The 17,063-nt window shown below is 46.7% G+C and overlaps 1 protein-coding gene across 2 annotated transcripts; it reads right to left on the reverse strand.

Annotated features, from left to right (window-relative positions):
• Positions 1–1,597: 1,597 nt before the first annotated feature.
• Positions 1,598–16,661, reverse strand: LOC145398341 (angiotensin-converting enzyme-like). Of its 2 annotated transcripts, XM_080271231.1 has the most exons (15): positions 16,542–16,661; positions 13,698–13,849; positions 12,166–12,327; positions 10,146–10,242; positions 9,213–9,356; positions 7,947–8,086; positions 6,985–7,137; positions 6,284–6,453; positions 5,482–5,606; positions 4,872–5,115; positions 4,049–4,147; positions 3,517–3,657; positions 3,032–3,201; positions 2,007–2,034; positions 1,598–1,885 (listed from the first exon to the last, which is right to left on the reverse strand). In XM_080271231.1, the coding sequence occupies exons 1-14, from the start codon at positions 16,606–16,608 to the stop codon at positions 2,009–2,011; spliced, it is 1,890 nt and encodes a 629-aa protein (XP_080127357.1). In that variant the 5' UTR covers positions 16,609–16,661; the 3' UTR covers positions 1,598–1,885; positions 2,007–2,008. The 2 variants fall into 2 exon arrangements, with proteins under 2 accessions (XP_080127357.1, XP_080127356.1); XM_080271230.1 differs by having other exon boundaries at positions 1,598–2,034.
• Between the last annotated feature and the right edge of the window lie 402 nt (positions 16,662–17,063).

Below are 17,063 nucleotides of genomic sequence, written 5' to 3' on the forward strand. Positions count from 1 at the left end.
AAAAAAATCCCTGTAGTATTGGTACCATGAACAGGACGAAAAACTGGTACGTCACATAATTAGACTCCTTTTCTACGACGATAAATCTGGGGAAGTTATGCTCATCTTTAATGTCTGTCTCGTTCTCGTATCTAATCACACTCTTATACCATACTTAGCTTTTATATACTACTGCTGTTTCTCCACCATTTCATTTCAGCTCAGTGCTTTCCATGCGTTGGGATAAGACGTTGATTTTCATATACAGTAGACTTCTAAGTAGCTGTCGAAATGCTGCTTGTGTTTGCTAATGTTTCGTTCCTTCCTGAGAGCATCTGACCAATCTGACGGCAGGTGGAGAGAGATAATACGGCAGGCGCTGACACTTCTGCATCCCATTTTCCTCTCCTAGCTGTAATATTCCTAAACTGAGGGAAGCCCGGTATGTTTCTCTGCCCTAATATTTCACCTGTTTTACTTCTCACTTTCCCCTCCTGGCTAATATTCCTAAGCTGAGAGAGGACTGGTATGTTTCTCTGCCCTAATATTTCACCTCTTCTACTTCTCACTAACCTCTGCTGGCTAACATTCTATAGCTGTGAGAGGCCTGGTATGTTTCTCTACCCTAACACTTCACCTCTTCGTCTTCTCACTTTACTCTGCCGGTTAATATTCATAATTTGAGAGAGGCCTTTTTTGTGTCTCTGCCCACACGTGATTTTCTCTTATATGATGCGTCTGGGAGGAAAATGAGGGGTATGAAAAATAATAAAAATAATAAAGAAGGGAATATTATTAAGCAAAAGAAACTAAGAGAGTATCAATAATCCTCCATACAACTTTAAAAATAAAATAAAGAATTCTAAACATACAGTAAGTCTTTTTTATTAACATCACAGAAAATACCTTAACCTATCAAGCAGTAATAATGATAACAACTGAAATACGACTGATAACTGAGATAAGACTCGAAAATTACAACAAACGATAAGCAGGATAAATAAAGCCTTAATTATTATGATAAATAAATAACAATAGAAGAATGAGAAGGGTTTTCTGTCCACTGCTAATCTCCAACTGGCTACAGGTGTTCCAATATTGCGCTGCCACACACACCACCGCGACTCCTCAAAAGAAAATATCAGATTCTTAAGATGGAGGAAGCCAAAATTCTTACAAGTTAATCTGTCCTGTTTTATTGACATCAAGTCCTGCTGCCTTTCTTGCTACTCTCTCCCCAAGGACCTTTGAATTGATCTAGTGAGCCCAAATAATGCTGGTGACTTCATATGACACCAGATCCGTGTCATCTGTGTCGGATGTTGCAGATTCACCAGACTGATTTTCATAGTCCACTGAGAGAGAGAGAAGCAGGGGTAGAGACAGGCCTTTTGCTGTCGACGGTACACCCCGAAATTCTATGCCTAAAGCTGGGTATGAGAATGGAGAGAACTTTTTGACGTGAGGGTCTGGAGGTCGTCGCTCTAGGGTGTATGGCAGCGCTGTACAATGAGGATGCTGGAGGTCGTGCAGTCTAAGTCCTGGTAGTATGAGGGTGCAGTGTGAGGGTGCAGATGCAAAGGTGGAGGTGAGGGTGCAATGTGTGGGTGCTGGAGATTAAGTGGTCCTAGGTGCACGGTACAATAAGGGTGCAAAGGGTTAAGTAGTCCTAGTGCAGGGTGGTATGAGGGTGCAGGGGTGCAGTGTTATGGTGCAGGAGGTAAAGTGGTCTATGTGCATGGTAGTGTGATGGTGCAAGGGGTTATACAGTGCGAGTACGTGGAGCAGGAAACCGGGCCAACCTGTCCTCTTCCATGATGATGATCGTGTGATTGAAAGGTATTACTCTCCTACGTCTTCCCTTCTTCTCATCCTCTTCGTCTTTTCTTCTTCTCATCCTCTTCGTCTTTTCTTCTTCTCATCCTCTTCGTCTTCTCTTCTCTTCTCTTTCTTTTGTCGTCTTTTCTTCTCATCCTTTTCGTCTTCTCTTCTCATTCTCTTCGTCTTCTCTTCTTCTCACCCTCCACGTCTATGTAGGGGTGCAGTATTGTCCGTCTGGGAGGAGGGGAGAGGAGAGATGTGGTTAAACATGAATAGCGGCGCAATACATCATATGCTTAATCGTACACTGACATTATCTTACTCTTGGTATTGCCACATAATTTTAATCTCCTGAAAATGAGACTCCATAACTGAGGAATAAAATATACCACGATGTTAATAGCCTGAATCCTGGTGGTGGGGTCCCTTGTTAGTTTAATCTTTACCAGACGATTTTATTCAGCTTAAGAAACGCCTCTGGTACTGAACGAGATTATCAATGCTATTTCTAACCCCTCTAGTTCAAAAAACCTAACCTAATGAAAATCGTAAGGATATGGCAGGAATAAAATGCAATATACATCCCAGGATTTAGTATAGGTTAGACTAGGGTACCAAATAGTGTATACCGTGTTTACTCCATCCTGCTCTCCTTCCCTATCCCCCAAAAGGAGGATGGAGGATTGCAGGAGGAGGGCAACTTCAGCCTGTAGTCTACTGGGTTCACAATGAAGCAAATTATGGGGCTACTACTACTACTATACTACTACTACTACTACCACTACCATTACTACCTGACTTCAGAAAATGGCTAATCCCTTTTCAGCTCAGTTGATGGCTAAGTGTAGTCAGACTTGAGGGTAGATATCACTAGTAACCAAGGAGACTCATTCGTGCCCCTCAACAATGACACCAAATTTCATGCATCACCATTTAGTACTGAAGGTGTACCCGTGGCCTAGTTCCCTCAGATGAAAACGAAGGCCCGTATGCTGGTCGGGTAAGGAGCCTCCCTAACACCTCTTCCTTAACGATTTATTTTCCAAACTACTCCTTGATATTCCCTGGTTTGCTTCTTATGGTTTTTAAATATCAACATAGATTGCATGAATAACACACAAGAATACTGTAACGAAGCAGAATCATAAATAAATCGGTAAGGAAGAGGTGGTAGTAAGCTTTCTAACCGTACCTGAATACCCGTCAAACTCAGCCTCTTTTCCCTACTCACCGGCCTTCCAGCCAACGTGCTCCCCGTGCATGGCGTTATCCCACACCAGCCACAGCTCCAGCGGCCTGAAGAACTCCCTGATGGCGGAGGCGTCCAGCTTTCCTTCAGACCCCGTCACCACACGCAGCGCCTCACGCCAGTCCACAGACCGACCCAGCTTCATCATCGCTCTGTAGATAAATAAATAAATAAACATATAAATAGATATTATACCTTCAAGTTATTTCATTACTTGGAGTGGATGGAGAGTGACAGACTAACTAGGAGTGTATGTGAGTGAGCTGGAGGGGGGGAGAGGGAAAAGAAGCCCGAGGATAAGATGGAGGGATGGAGTGGAGAAGTATATGAGAGAGGGGGTGTAAGTTGGGGGAAGGGCAGCGAAATGGCAAGAGACATGGTGGCGATTTGTTTGTGGCCACCCTTTACGGGATTAAGGCGTCTGGCTATAGATAGACAGATAAATAAATAGACAGATGGATACTCACTTCAGGGCGGTTCCTGCAGCGATGGAGTCTGTGATGTCGCACTTGTGGAGGGGTTTGGTGGGGTCGGTAGGGTTGTACTGCCCAGCCTTGAGACACAGGGCGCGATGGAACTGGAACTGGAGCACCGTAGATACCAGGTACCTGGGAGGAAGGTGGGGACAAGGTAAGTGCTGGTGGGCAGGTACTAGGAGGGGGGGGGGCATAGTAAGTGCTTGTGGGGAGGTAATAGTCATCATTTTTTGTTTTAAACAGATAAACAGAGGAAGGAAAAACAACCAAAAAAAAAAAAAAATCCATATACCAGATTACAGGTGTCCATAAAAGTAACAGCTGGCCTTTTTTTATGCAAGGAAGACGGAACCAAAGGTTAAGATTTGACCTGCTGTAGGGTGAAGGCTGGGGAGAAACGAATCTGGGAAAGCTGAGTTCATGCAGTACCAAGGCAGTAACTAAGAGTTATAATTTAAAAACCAATATATTTTTACATTTCTCGTACATAAGATTAATCGTAAGCCTTAAATATGCCACTCACTTGAGGTAGGGTTTGCCAGCTGCCACGTGGTACTTGGCCCCGGGGTCGAAGTCTGCCTCTGTCCTGTGTACTGGAGGCTTTACACCCTGGAGTTCCACCCTGAAATAGATAGACAAATAGAAAGACGGGCAGAGACAGATAGATAGATAGATAGATAGATAGATAGACAGGCAGACAGACAGACAGATAGATATACAGGAATTACAAGAGTAGACGTAGTAACATATCAGTCACACACGACTATGCTAAACCAATCACACTTTCACGACATGAGAAATCTTTATTATTCTCCTTGTTCATAATCAAATCCATCCGCAAAAGAACGGATAACAGGTAAAACAAAAAATCACACCCCCAGAATATAAACCACGTACCCAAAATATAAACCACAACCCCAGAATATAAACCACACCACAAAAATCAAAACCACACCCCCAAAATATAAACCACACCACCAAAATATAAACTACACCGCATAAATCCAAACCACATCCCAAATATAAACCACATCCCTAAAATATAAACCACACCCCCGAAATATAAAATCCCCAAAATCTAAACCACAATCCCAAAATCTAAACCACACACCCAAAATCAAAACCACAACCCCAACACATAACCCACACCATCAAAATAAAAGCAACACTCCCAAAGCAAAACAACACCCTCAAAATACAAACCACACCCCCAACATTAAAACCACACCCTCAAAATCAAAACCACTACCCCAAAATATATAACCCACATCCTTAAAATTAAAAACCACCCCCCCAAAACCAAAGCCACACTCCCAAAATGAAAAACCACACGCCCAAACCCTCACCTCCTCTTCCACCAATTGCAGTTCCAATCCGGCTCTCGCACTTTATCATTAAACACGTCCCACCGCCAGTAGTCCACCAGGTATCCAAAGGGCAGGAAGACCACCTTGCTGAGGGCCATGTGCAGCAGGTAGTTGGTCTCTATCTCCTGGTCCTCCTTCAGCTTGGGCAGGAGACCGACCCTGTGGAGGTGGGTGGGGGTGCCAGCGATCATGCCCAGTAGGTCCCCCAGAGCTTCGTGGAACGCTGGTGACGAAAAGGGAAATTAGGGTTTGAAAAAAAAAAAAATGGAGTGATATTTGTAAAAAGTGTTATAAGGATTGGTTATTAGTGCCGTAGTGGTGACATGTGAGGCTGTGTGACGTGTAAGATAAGCCTCAGGGAAAGGACTGTCTAATCTATACCGTGAGTCAAAAATACTAAAAGAAAAAATATCAACCATTACAACAAACACGCACACTCAACAGCGTCCCCTTGAAGAACGAAAATAAGGTTGGTGTAGCGGACGATGATGCCTTTTATTCTACCCTTTTTTTTTTCTACAACCACACGATTTATACATTTAGAGAGAACAGTTCCTTCCCCCCAAAAAAAATAAAAGGAAAATATTACCTTCGTTGGCGCCCCCTTGGAAGACGAAAGGCAAGTGAGCGTACTGCATGTAGTAGTGGATGTGGCCAACCTCGTGATACACGGTCTGTAGCCCCTTCATGTTTACCTCTGTGCACATGTGGATTCTGAAGGAGGGAAGAGAGGGGTGTGTGAGGGGAATGGGGAATAGGAGAGGGGAAGATGGGAGGGATGAATATGGGGAAGGCGTGGTGAAAGGGATCAGAAGGGGGAACAGGAGAGGGAAGGGTGGGATGTGTGAGTGTAGGGACGGGTGGTGAAGTGAAGGGGGGAAGGGAGGATGAGAGGGGTAGGTTAGTGGAGGGGCCGGGAGGAGAGTGGAGGGGAAGGAGAGAACTGTGAGGGGTGAGGGGTGAGAGAAGAGCGCAAAGGGTGAGAAAGGGGGAAAAGGGGGGGGGTGAGATTAGTAGTAGGAAGAGTGAGACGAAGGATTAGTTTTTGGAGGGGTGAGTGAAGAGGCGGAAGTGAGGAGAGAGATGGGAGAAGGGGAGACAGACTAGTAGTAAGGAGGTTGAGAGGGGTGGAAGAGGGTTTGATCTAGGAGTCTTCTGAGTGGGATGAGAGGTGGGTGCAAGGGGAGTGTCTGGATATTTGAGGTAACTGTAGGTAATGCTGAAATGTGTCCGAATATCTAAGGTAATGCTGACAGTTTCATCCCAAGCTGACATTTATACTCCACTCCCTTATCAATTTCACAACCAATCATTACCAGTATCCAGACACAAATAATATTCACCTTAAAAATAAATATAACAACTCTTATTATGGCCATTCATTACCTCACCTATAATCTTTGCCGTTGCAGAAGTCCCAGGCGGAGGCGTGGCAAAGGACCTCCCTATCCAGCGGCTTCTCTATCAAGGAGTCGTTCCAGAAGGAGGCTGGGAGTCGAGGCAGACCCATGGACACGAAGAAATTGTCCGCCAGTTCAAACATTCTGTGTGGCGTGAATCCCTGCCACAAAATGGATGAAGACAGATTAATGAGTGAAACAGACGACTGTGCTTTAGAATGATGACACACGTACACACAAACAAGCAAGCAAACACTCATACACACGCATATGCACCTCAAATGGAAAGCAAAATTACATCAATGAACAAAGTCTGCAGTAATTTACGGGATTAATGACAAATCAAGGGAAATCTCAAGCTGTAGCAGTCTCGTCCAAACAGTGTCATAACCTAAGCAAGTCACAGCAAAAATTCTCCTTCTTTGACCCCCCTACTGTACATTTCATTTCTTCAGTAGTATCATTTTAAGTAATAATGCCTGCAGTGATATCAGGGACGAATGTTAATGATCTTACCGACAACTAACTCTTTTTCATGATGATCTCTTTAAGTGACATCAATCTCCACACTGACATCAATGACCCAACAGAATAATCACCTCCAATGGGACATCAATCTCCTTCAATGACATCAATTTGTAAGTTCACCTGTACTAACCTTCACAATCATCTCAGTGACATCAGTAACCCACCTGCAAAATCATCTCCTTGGTGACATCAATGGACTCCTTGCGAGGGTAGGGCTTCACCAGGAAGTAGATCTCGTCCCACTGCTGCGCCCACATGTTACCCAGCAGGTTGGCGGGGATGGGGCCACGGAAGGACACGTGTTCCGGCCCGTACACCTGTCGAGGAATTACAGGTACAGTCGCGTGCAAAAATCCCGCGCCACACCCGTTAAAAATTCCACACGACTCTATCCATCTTCCCCATCTACCCCTCATCTCCCGCCTTCCCATTTTCCCTACATACCACTCCTATATTCCACACCACTGCCCCCCCCCCCTCAATCACCATCCACACTACACAAGTCCCCCTCCACATCAATCCACACACTTCCATCCACGTTCCATGCATCTATAATATATATATATATATATATATATATATATATATATATATATATATATATATATATATATATATATATATATTTTGCTGTTCTGCTATAAAGATGAGGTTCCTTATTCACTCTGGTATTCCACCCACCTTCCTCACTTTCCACGCCACTCCATCCACTGCCTCCACTTTCAACGCAATTCTCCACCCACCTCCCCCATCTTCAACGCATTTCTCCACCCAACCACCCACCCTACTTTCCACGCACTCCACCCACCTTCCCTACCTCCAACTCATTTCTATCCACCACCCACCTCACCTTAGGTCCTTCCATCCACCTCCACCCACTTTCTACAAAACTCCACGCCCTTACCCTTCCAAGACGCTTACCTCCCCCCCACCTCCACGCCACTCCACGCACTGCCCACGCCCCAGTGCCAGCCTCTCCCCCAGTTTAAAAAGTCAGCACCCACGTTTCCCCAGTTCAAAAAGTCAGCACCCGCCTCTCCCCCAGTTTAAAAAGTCAGTACCCACGTTTCCCCAGTTCAAAAAGTCAGCACCCACCTCTCCCCCAGTTCAAAATGTCAGCACCCACCTCCCTCAGCTTTCTCCTGACGTAGGCGTGCAGCTGGCGGTAGAGAGGCACCAGCTGCTGATAGGCGCGGTTGACGTCCTGGGCAAACCTCCCATCCTCGCCGAAGCTGGAGAGCCAAAGGTCACCCATGGATTCGAAGCCTGGCGAGGACGACAAGGGGGACAGATTGGGAGGGGGGATTGGGGAGGGGGGATTGGGGAGGGAGGAATGGGGAAGGGGGACGGGAAGGGGGACTGGAAGGGGGACTGGGAGGGGGGACTGGGAGGGGGGATTGGAAGGTGGGATTGGGAAGGGGGGACCGAGACGGGGGACTGGGAGGGGTGATTTGAGAGGGGGGATTGGAATGTGGGATTGGGAAGGGGGGCCTGGAAGGGGGGACTGGGAGGGGAGATTTGGGAGGGGGGATTGGAAGGGGGGATTGAGAGGAGTGATTTGGAAGGGAGGACAGAGACGGGGGATTGAGAGGGGTGATTTGGGAGGGGAGATTGGGGGGGACTGGGAGGGGGCATTGAGAAGAGGGGGACTGGAAGGGAGGGACTAGGAGGGGGCATTAGGAAGGGGAGACTGGGAGGAACTGGGAGGGGGATTGGGAGGGGGGACTGAGAGGGAAGGATTTGGAGGGGGGGGCCTGGAGAAGGCATATACTCTTTAATATACCCAATTCGGATCACACCCAGTTGCATCTTCCTTCTACCAGACGAATTTATTAATCCTGGGAAGGCGTCTCACACTGTATGGATTTACTGATGGATTTACTAAGGGCGTATCTAATCCCTCCAATTCAGTTGTCTTTCCTAAACTTAATAAGGTCGTCTGGCTACCAACAGTGTCACGAACTACGCTACCAACCATCCTACCATACCACCAGCACTCAACCACCCACCCAACCAACCATCCCATTATACCAACCACACCACCAACACTCAACCATCCACCCTACCAACCATCCCACCATGCCAACCATCCCACCAACACCCACCCACCCAACCATCCTACCAACCATACCACCAGCGCCCACCCACCCACACCACCAACCATGCCAACACTCAACCATCCACCCAACCAACCATCCTACCAACTATACCACCAACATCCACCCACCCACCCAACCATCCCACCAACCATATCATCAGCACTCAACCACCCACCCATCCAACCACACCACCAACCATCCCACCAACACCCATCCACCTACCCACCCAACCAACCATCCCACCAGCACTCAGCCACCCCACAACCCTCCTTCTCACGCCCACAGTCCCTCACCGTTAATCTTGGCCGCCATGTTCGACAGCTCCACGTAGCGGGGGTAAAGTGGCCGGATCCTCTTTCCCGACGAGTCTCGCCAGGTGCGCCACACGTAACTCAATTCATCGTAGTTGTTGCAGGTGCGGAGTCTCATGTTTAGGTCTGGGGATGAGGAGGATATGAGGGAGGTATAAGGCGTGGGTGTCAGGTATGCAGGGGGTGTTAGGCATGGAGGAGGTGTCACTACTAGGGGTGGGAAAGGGTGTTAGGTATGAGGGAATCTGGACGTGGGGTATGGAAGGGGTGTCAGTATTATGGGTATTAGAAGGTGTTAGGTATGGGGAGGGATCAGGGCTGGGTATCAGGTATGGATGGGTGTTAGGATTAGGTATGGAGGAAGTGTTAGTACTGGGGTGATTGAGGGTGTTAGGTATGAGGGCTGGGTATGAGGTATGGAGAGGATATTAGTATTAGCGGTGTTAGAAGGTGTTAGGTATGGGGAGGTATAAGGGATGAGTGGTAGGTATGGAGGAGTATTAGTATTTGGCTTGGACGCGGCATTAGTATTAGGGTGTTAGGCGGTGTTAGGTATGAGGAGGTATGAGGGCTGACTATTTGGCATGAAGGGGGTATCAGTATCAGGCATGGCTATCTGTGTCAAATATCAGGCACAGAGAAGGTATTTACGCCACCTGTGTCAAATGCTACAACTAACATGCAGAAAGGAAGAGTGTCAGAAGATGCAAAGGATAAAAATGAAAGGTAAGATGAAAGAAAAGATAACTGAAGGAGGAGGGGCACATCTGAAGGTGGAGGGTGAGAGAGGCCTTTGAGTTTGGTAGAGGACGAGGAGTAGTAAGATAAGATGACAGGAGGTGGAGGGTGACATCTGAGGGTGAGCTAGTAGAGGCCCTTGAGGTTGGAGGAGGAGAAGGGTAGACAGAGGAATACCTGGGCTGAGGCTGAGGTCACACTGGGTTTGGTTCCTGAAGTCACAGGTCTTGGCGGTGCTGTAGAGGTGCATCATCCTTGACCTTAACTCTGTATACTGCAGGGGAGAAAAAGATGATGATGATGATGTTGATGGTGGTGGTGGTGGTGAAGAGGAGAATGTATTATATCTTCTAGAAAATATATCATAATCAAAAGGAGAAAGGGGACGCAGTTGATTAGCTATTTTTTACTTGTTTTATTAGCGAGAATGAAACGGTAGGAGGGAGATCCTAGTCTAGCATTACGGATGAAGGCAAGAGAGGAGGTGCATTGATTTAAGTTTATGATATTTTTTTGGTCTTTAGGTAATGCTATATACTTTAAGCTATACGTAGAGAAGACACACACACACACACACACACACACACACACACACACACACACACACACACACACACACACACACACATTGGTTCCGTCAGTTAATATGTCGGGCGGTAACAGTCAAGTACTCGCCGCCGACGTAAGTGCCGCTGCTCCTGACGTCATCTCTACCTCCCATCCACATGACCCCTTCAGACCGAGGCCAGGGCCGAGTGGGAGTAGAGGAGGAAAGGAGAAAGATGGAGAAAGGAGACGTGAAGAAGACGGAAGTGGAGCAGGGGGCGATAAGACCATTGACAGGCAACGGCGTTAAGTTCCTGAGGGCAGTGCATAAAACACTCTAACGTAAGCATGGCACAGGCACAGCAGGCGTGGGACCAGGCAGAGGGAGCTAGAAGACAGCGAGGGTTGGAGAGGATTACTGAGGAAGGAGTAAATAAAATACAAGAATAGGTGATGCGAATGAGGGAATAGTGGAAAAAGGAGGATGGTTAGGTAACGGGAAAAAAACATCCAGGGCGTAGAGTTTATAAACAGCCCTTGAGTAGCCGGAATACACTGTTACCGGGCCAGGGTGCAAAGGTTAATGTACTGGAGGAGTAGGTTTAAACAACTGTCATCTGCGAGGATGCAAAGATTAATGCACTGGTGTTGTGCCAGTGAGTGAGGGTAGAGTCTCAGAAGGTAGGAACCGAGGTAGTCTATAGGAGTGCATCGATGACTCAGTATTCCCTAAGAACGTGTATAGATGTATGCTCATAAAAGAGATGCAGTCAGAGAAAGTTTGGCAGTCAGACGGAAACTGTCTTTTGACCAACTTGGACAGACGGAGAGGAATACAGTCACGACCATAGGCATCGCAGTTCTGGTAAGTAGAAGTGTTTGAAGAACAGCTGTGCGAGAGTGTAACGCAAGGTGAATAAGTGCCGTTAGTGCGACGTAAAGTACCGGCAATCATTACTCAGAAAAACAGCACTATTACTGTAACGTGCATGTCCCTGGTCGTGGAAGTACTAATTAAGTAGTAGAATTAACTTAGTGTAAGACTCTGTAATATTTAAGTAAACATTAACCACTCAACGGATGAGTTACCTAGTCAAGTGACAACGTTGCACTTAAGTCGTACGTCATTATCAAGTAACTAAGTTGCTGTTAAGCCGTAAATAACTGGCTGAGATTTCCCTTATATCGAGTAGTTTGCCATATTCGTATTAACGTAACTGACTTGTATAACCTGTTTGTAAAGTAGTGTAAATAATCTGAATATAACTGTTAAAACTAAAGTAAAAATCGCTTCTGTGTTTTACAGCCTTAGTGTGGAACAGTTATTTTTGGCAGTCCAGGAGTCTGGGGCAGAAAGGGATACTTAATACCTTGTTGTCCTAACCTACGAGGCTGTAGGCCCCCTCTGGGCTTGTCTCCGCGCTCTGCGCTGCTACTGTTAAAGGCTACCAACTACAAATTAGTGGCAGCCGCTCACCGTGCTCGACGAGACTGAGTGCGAAGTATACCAAGGGTTATGTTGGGAGTGTAGGGCACGACAAAAAAGTTACCCATCATTCTCTCTCTCTCTCTCCCTCTCTCTCTCTCTCTCTCTCTCTCTCTCTCTCTCTCTCTCTCTCTCTCTCTCTCAAATCCTCCTTTCCTCCGTTACCTCCTCCAGCTCCCTCTTCGGCAGGGCCCCCGTCCGGAGCACCGAAAGGAACTTCAGCTGTCTTGCGAGGTCAGGTGAGAGCAGGTGAGCCGTTTCCTTGAACACCTGAGCACGCTGCCACGCCTCCTTCTCCCAGGCTTGGAATCTGGCACGCCCTACCTCCTAAAATAAACGAAAAATAAAAATAAATGAACTAATAAACTACAATAAATAAGTGAAAAGCAATGATAACAGAAGATGGATATCAACAAAAACTGGTATTACTAATATACACTACTACTACTATGACTACTGCTGGCACTACTATAAAGTACTATAGTACCACTACTACTACCGCTACTGCTACTGCTACTACTACTACTACTACTACTACTGCCACTGCTACTACTACTACTATTAATCATCATCATCATCATCATCATCATCATCACGATCACCAGCACCACCACCACCATCTTCATCATCAAGCTCCAAACCTCTCTCCCCACATGTCTTCTAATGCGACAAAAACATGAACAGAAGCCACCCAAACCAGTAATTACAGTAGCCTACCCCTGCGGTGCTAGGTCAGGGGGCCTTAGTGTTGCCTGGGTGAGTGTACCAGGAAATGCGGGCAAAGCAAAAAAATAAATGAGGTGATTTTACTGCGCCTCCCAACCAAACAACAACATCACACTGACCACTACATCTGACGGTACCATAACTACCACTACCACCTCACTCCTACCAGGCCCTAACACCTACCACTACTTTCATTAGAACCACCACACCACTACCACAACCATTCTCACATCAATCACACTACCATCACCGCACCACCACCACCACCACCACCACCACCACCACCACCACACAGCGGTATTCTCTTAACACGCCCACTACTATATGTTCACCACCACAACAACCACCACCACCTCCATTACCACACCCACCTCGACACTCACTACCACCACAGACCACTTCATTAACCCACTCACACCACCAGTCTCACCACAACCACACCAAGAGGCAACATCACCTACCACACTGAGTCTCACCACAATCACACCACCACTATCACGACCGCCACACCAATTCTCACCACTTCCAGCGCATCACCACAATATCCACACCAATGCCACGGTTAAATCCCTTCCACGGCACCTTTTCGTGACTAGCATCATATTCCACTGTTAATCTACTGTCACAACTCAGCATTCGTGATGGAGAGGTGACAGTTTTAGGCCAAGTTAGGGTGACAGAAAGCCTTAGGAGATTTAATGCACTGAGGTGGTTTGGCCATGTGGAGAGGATGGAGAGACTAGGAGAGTGTACGTGCGAGGTGGAGAGGGGTGAGGGAGGGGGAGACCGAGGATAAGATGGAGGGATAGAGTAGAGAGGTATATGAGAGAGGGAGGTGTAAGTTGGGAGGGAGGGCAGTGAAATGGCAGGGGACAGGCCGTCATGAAGGCGATTTGTTTGTGGCCACTCCTTACGGGATTATGGCGCCTGGCTATAGATAAACAGAGTAAACAGACTACAGGAGCCCTCACCGTTGCCCTTCTGTTTTGCTCGGTGACGTTTGTGTAGTGCTCCCACATCGCCTGCGTCAGTCTGGTGCAGGCCCGCGATCCCTCAGCGTTGGTCTGACGTAGGAAGGTCTCCGCCGCCTCCGTCAGACTGTATCGGCCCAGGCGGAGGTTTTCTGCTGCAGGAGGAGGTGGAGAGATAGAGGCGTATTCTCGTCCGTTAAGGAAGCTCCCTAACACCTCTTCCTAGGCGATTTGTTTTTGGATAGGAGTAGTTAATATCCTGTACGTTATTTATGGGGAGTATGGTGATACTGGAAGGATTCATCTAACACAGAAAAGGACTGTAAGGTGTAATTATGAAAATAAATCGCTTAGGAAAAGGTAACAGGGCGCTTCCTTAATATGATACGGGTCATAATGTGAGGTTGAGAAAAGCCAGACGATTTTATTCAGATGTAACCATGCCTCGTGCTGAAGGGGTAAAAACATAGAGATAAAGAAATAATAAAGATATAAATAATTTCCTCTTGCAGACAGAGACCAAATAAAAATAAATCGCGAATAAATTAACGATACACAGATTTAAGACAGATTTTATTCAGCTTCGCCTCGTACTAAAAGGGTTATGAGGTGAAGGAGTGCAACATGCTCGTTTTCAAAAATAAATTTCTCACCTGCCACCAGGAGGCACCAAAAAAATAAATAAATGAATAAATAAAGAGAAAAAATTGTAGGGATATAATGGCTACTCACTCTTAAGGTGTGTGTGTGTGTGTGTGTGTGTGTGTGTGTGTGTGTGTGAACTATTTTATATGGGTGTACATAGATATCCTGTACTATGAGTTAATGTGTAGGCAACATTAATAAGAATAAATCATCCCTATAACAAAATAACAACAACCACCACTACTACAACTACTACTACCACTACTACTACTACATCAACAGAAGCAACAGCAATAACATCAAACACAACAAACATGCAAACAAACACACCTTCATGCACAGTCTCCTATGTACTGCTATTGGACAAACATAAAACCGGCCAGTCATTTCACACACACACACACACACACACACACACACACACACACACACACACACACACACACACTCCAGTTACATGACCTAGCACTAACGGTTTACTCTCTCTCTCTCTCTCTCTCTCTCTCACTCTCTCCAGTAACCACACCCATCTTTAAACATGTGCCTCCTCCAAGCCTACCTACCAAACCTGCTCTCTCTCTCTCTCTAAGAACATATTAACAAAAATAAAAAATATGAACGAATATTATAAAACAGCTTTCCCCTCCCTCGTTAATAACCGGGAGGGAGAGAGAGAGAGAGAGAGAGAGAGAGAGAGAGAGAGAGATACTTCATGGTGACCTTCCAATAATCTTATCTCCATCACATATTTGGCAATGATGATAAACTGACGGGGCTAAACTATCATCATCATCATCACCACTACCTATCATCATCATCATCATCATCACCACTACCTATCATCATCATCATCATCACCACTACCTATCATCATCATCAGCCTCCCAGATCACTGCAGGCCAATGTTCTCCTCACTCTCTAAATTTCTGACCTGCAGCTTTCTTGACACTGACCAATCCACCGCGTAAAGTCTCTACACTGTGGACCTCTCTCTCTCTCTCTCTCTCTCTCTCTCTCTCTCTCTCGACCAAGGGGACTTAACCTTTCCCCTATCCTGACCCCCGATGGATTGCCCACGATGTTCCCAAACCCCCTTCGCTAGACTGTCGAAATCACCATCATCACTACCAGTGCCATCAGATGCCAGTATAACTTCCAAAGATGCCAGTAGCATGGTTTTACGTTACATATAGATAACTAGTAACAGAACAAGAAAGAAAATTATTAGCATTTAATCCTATTTATTTCCTTGGAGAAAATGTGCAAATGATATTTTTTTTTCCCCTTATTCAGAGAACAACTGGCATACCCCGAGGTTTTTGTCCCCATACCCACAAGGTGTATGGATACCCCCGGTTAAGAACCCCTGCTCTTGACAAACACCTCCTTGGTTATGGGGAGGGAGAGGAGGGAAGGCACGAGCGGGTAGGGGAGGGGAGGCAGGAGGAAAGGAGACGGAAAGCTGGAGGAGAGGATGGGGAAGGGGGAGGAAGGGACGAGGAAAGAAGATAAAGGGGTGGGAGGAGGGAGGGAAGGAGGAGGAGGAGAAGGGGGGAAGGAGGAGGAGAAGGGGGGAAGGAGTGAAGGAGAAAGACGGGTAAGAAGGAAGAGGGTTCTAAGAAAACATGGGTGTGTTCAACAGGCGCCTTAACCCTCTGACTCCCTAGGATTTCTCTCAGGTGAGCAAAATCGTCTTGGGTTTTGTTAATTAAATCACCTTGTAAGGAAAAGGAAAAATAAGGCTCTAGAATTTCTCTCATCTCCAGAAAATCGTCCTGGGTTAAGTTAATCAAATCGCCTTTTACTTGACCGAGATAACTTAGACTCCTCTCAGCAGAACAATCATCTGCCGTCAGCCTGAATAAAGGAAACAAACGCAGGTGGGCCGGAAGCAGCTCAGGGGGTTAATTACTGGCTATATTAGTACACCTGGCTGCCGCAAAGGAGGGGGGGTAGGAAGAGACACGTTGCAGAAGGTCACCTGGTTACTTATTATTATTGGTTTCCTTGTACTTCGTGTGTAAATTACCTGTTTATATCGTGTGTAAATCACGTGTGGAAGTCAAGTGTAAATTACGTGTGGGAGTCAGGTGTGAAAATTACGTGTGGAAGTCAGTTGTGTAAATTGTGTGGATGTTAGGCGTGTGGCCCAGGTGTTTAAACTATAAATCAGGTGTGTAAAAAGATCTACAAACTCACCTGGTCGTGCCCCTGGAGCCATCACCACCAGCAGCCACAGCAAAGCCACCGCTCGCACCGCCGCCATGCTTGACACTGACCCTGCTTCACCTACCCCAGCCAAGCATCCCCTCGTCTCGCCTTACACGGGGCCCGGCAGGGGTGGGGAGATCTGAGAAGGAGCAGGGAGGGAGGAAATGGGGTGCGGTGTGGTGGACTGGGATGGTGTGAGGTGTGGAGGGATAGAGGGGTGAGACAGGATGGGGTTTGGAGGGGTAAGAGTTGGGGTTGCGTTGTTAAATGAGGGAATATGGGTAGGGGTTGGGATAGGGACAAAGCAGGATAGGTAGGGTAGCTTTAGCAACAAAGATAAGGGTAAGGGTAGGGACAGGGGAAGAATGGGATGAGGAGAGGTAAGGTAACATTAGGAAGAGGGCAGTGAGGAGGGGTTGGGTGGCAAAGTGAAGGGGGCAGAAAAGGGGTTGAGATGAGGGGAGGGAGGCAGGAATGGGGTGAAATGAAGAGGAGCAGGGAAGGGGGAGG

This window comes from Coenobita brevimanus, chromosome 45, assembly GCF_032717465.1.
Source record: "Coenobita brevimanus isolate Jiangsu-jjx chromosome 45, ASM3271746v2, whole genome shotgun sequence".
Taxonomy (NCBI): domain Eukaryota; kingdom Metazoa; phylum Arthropoda; class Malacostraca; order Decapoda; family Coenobitidae; genus Coenobita; species Coenobita brevimanus.

Bases quoted from the DNA above. Each gene is read 5' to 3' on its own strand.
- LOC145398341 (XM_080271231.1), bottom strand. From the start codon at position 16,608: ATGGCGGCGGTGCGAGCGGTGGCTTTGCTGTGGCTGCTGGTGGTGATG. The intron at 12,328-13,697 runs GTGAGGGCTCCT...CGTTTATTTTAG, and splicing joins AGCAAAACAGAAGGGCAACG to GAGGTAGGGCGTGCCAGATT. The intron at 10,243-12,165 runs GTAACGGAGGAA...TCTCCCCTGCAG, and splicing joins CGAAGAGGGAGCTGGAGGAG to TATACAGAGTTAAGGTCAAG.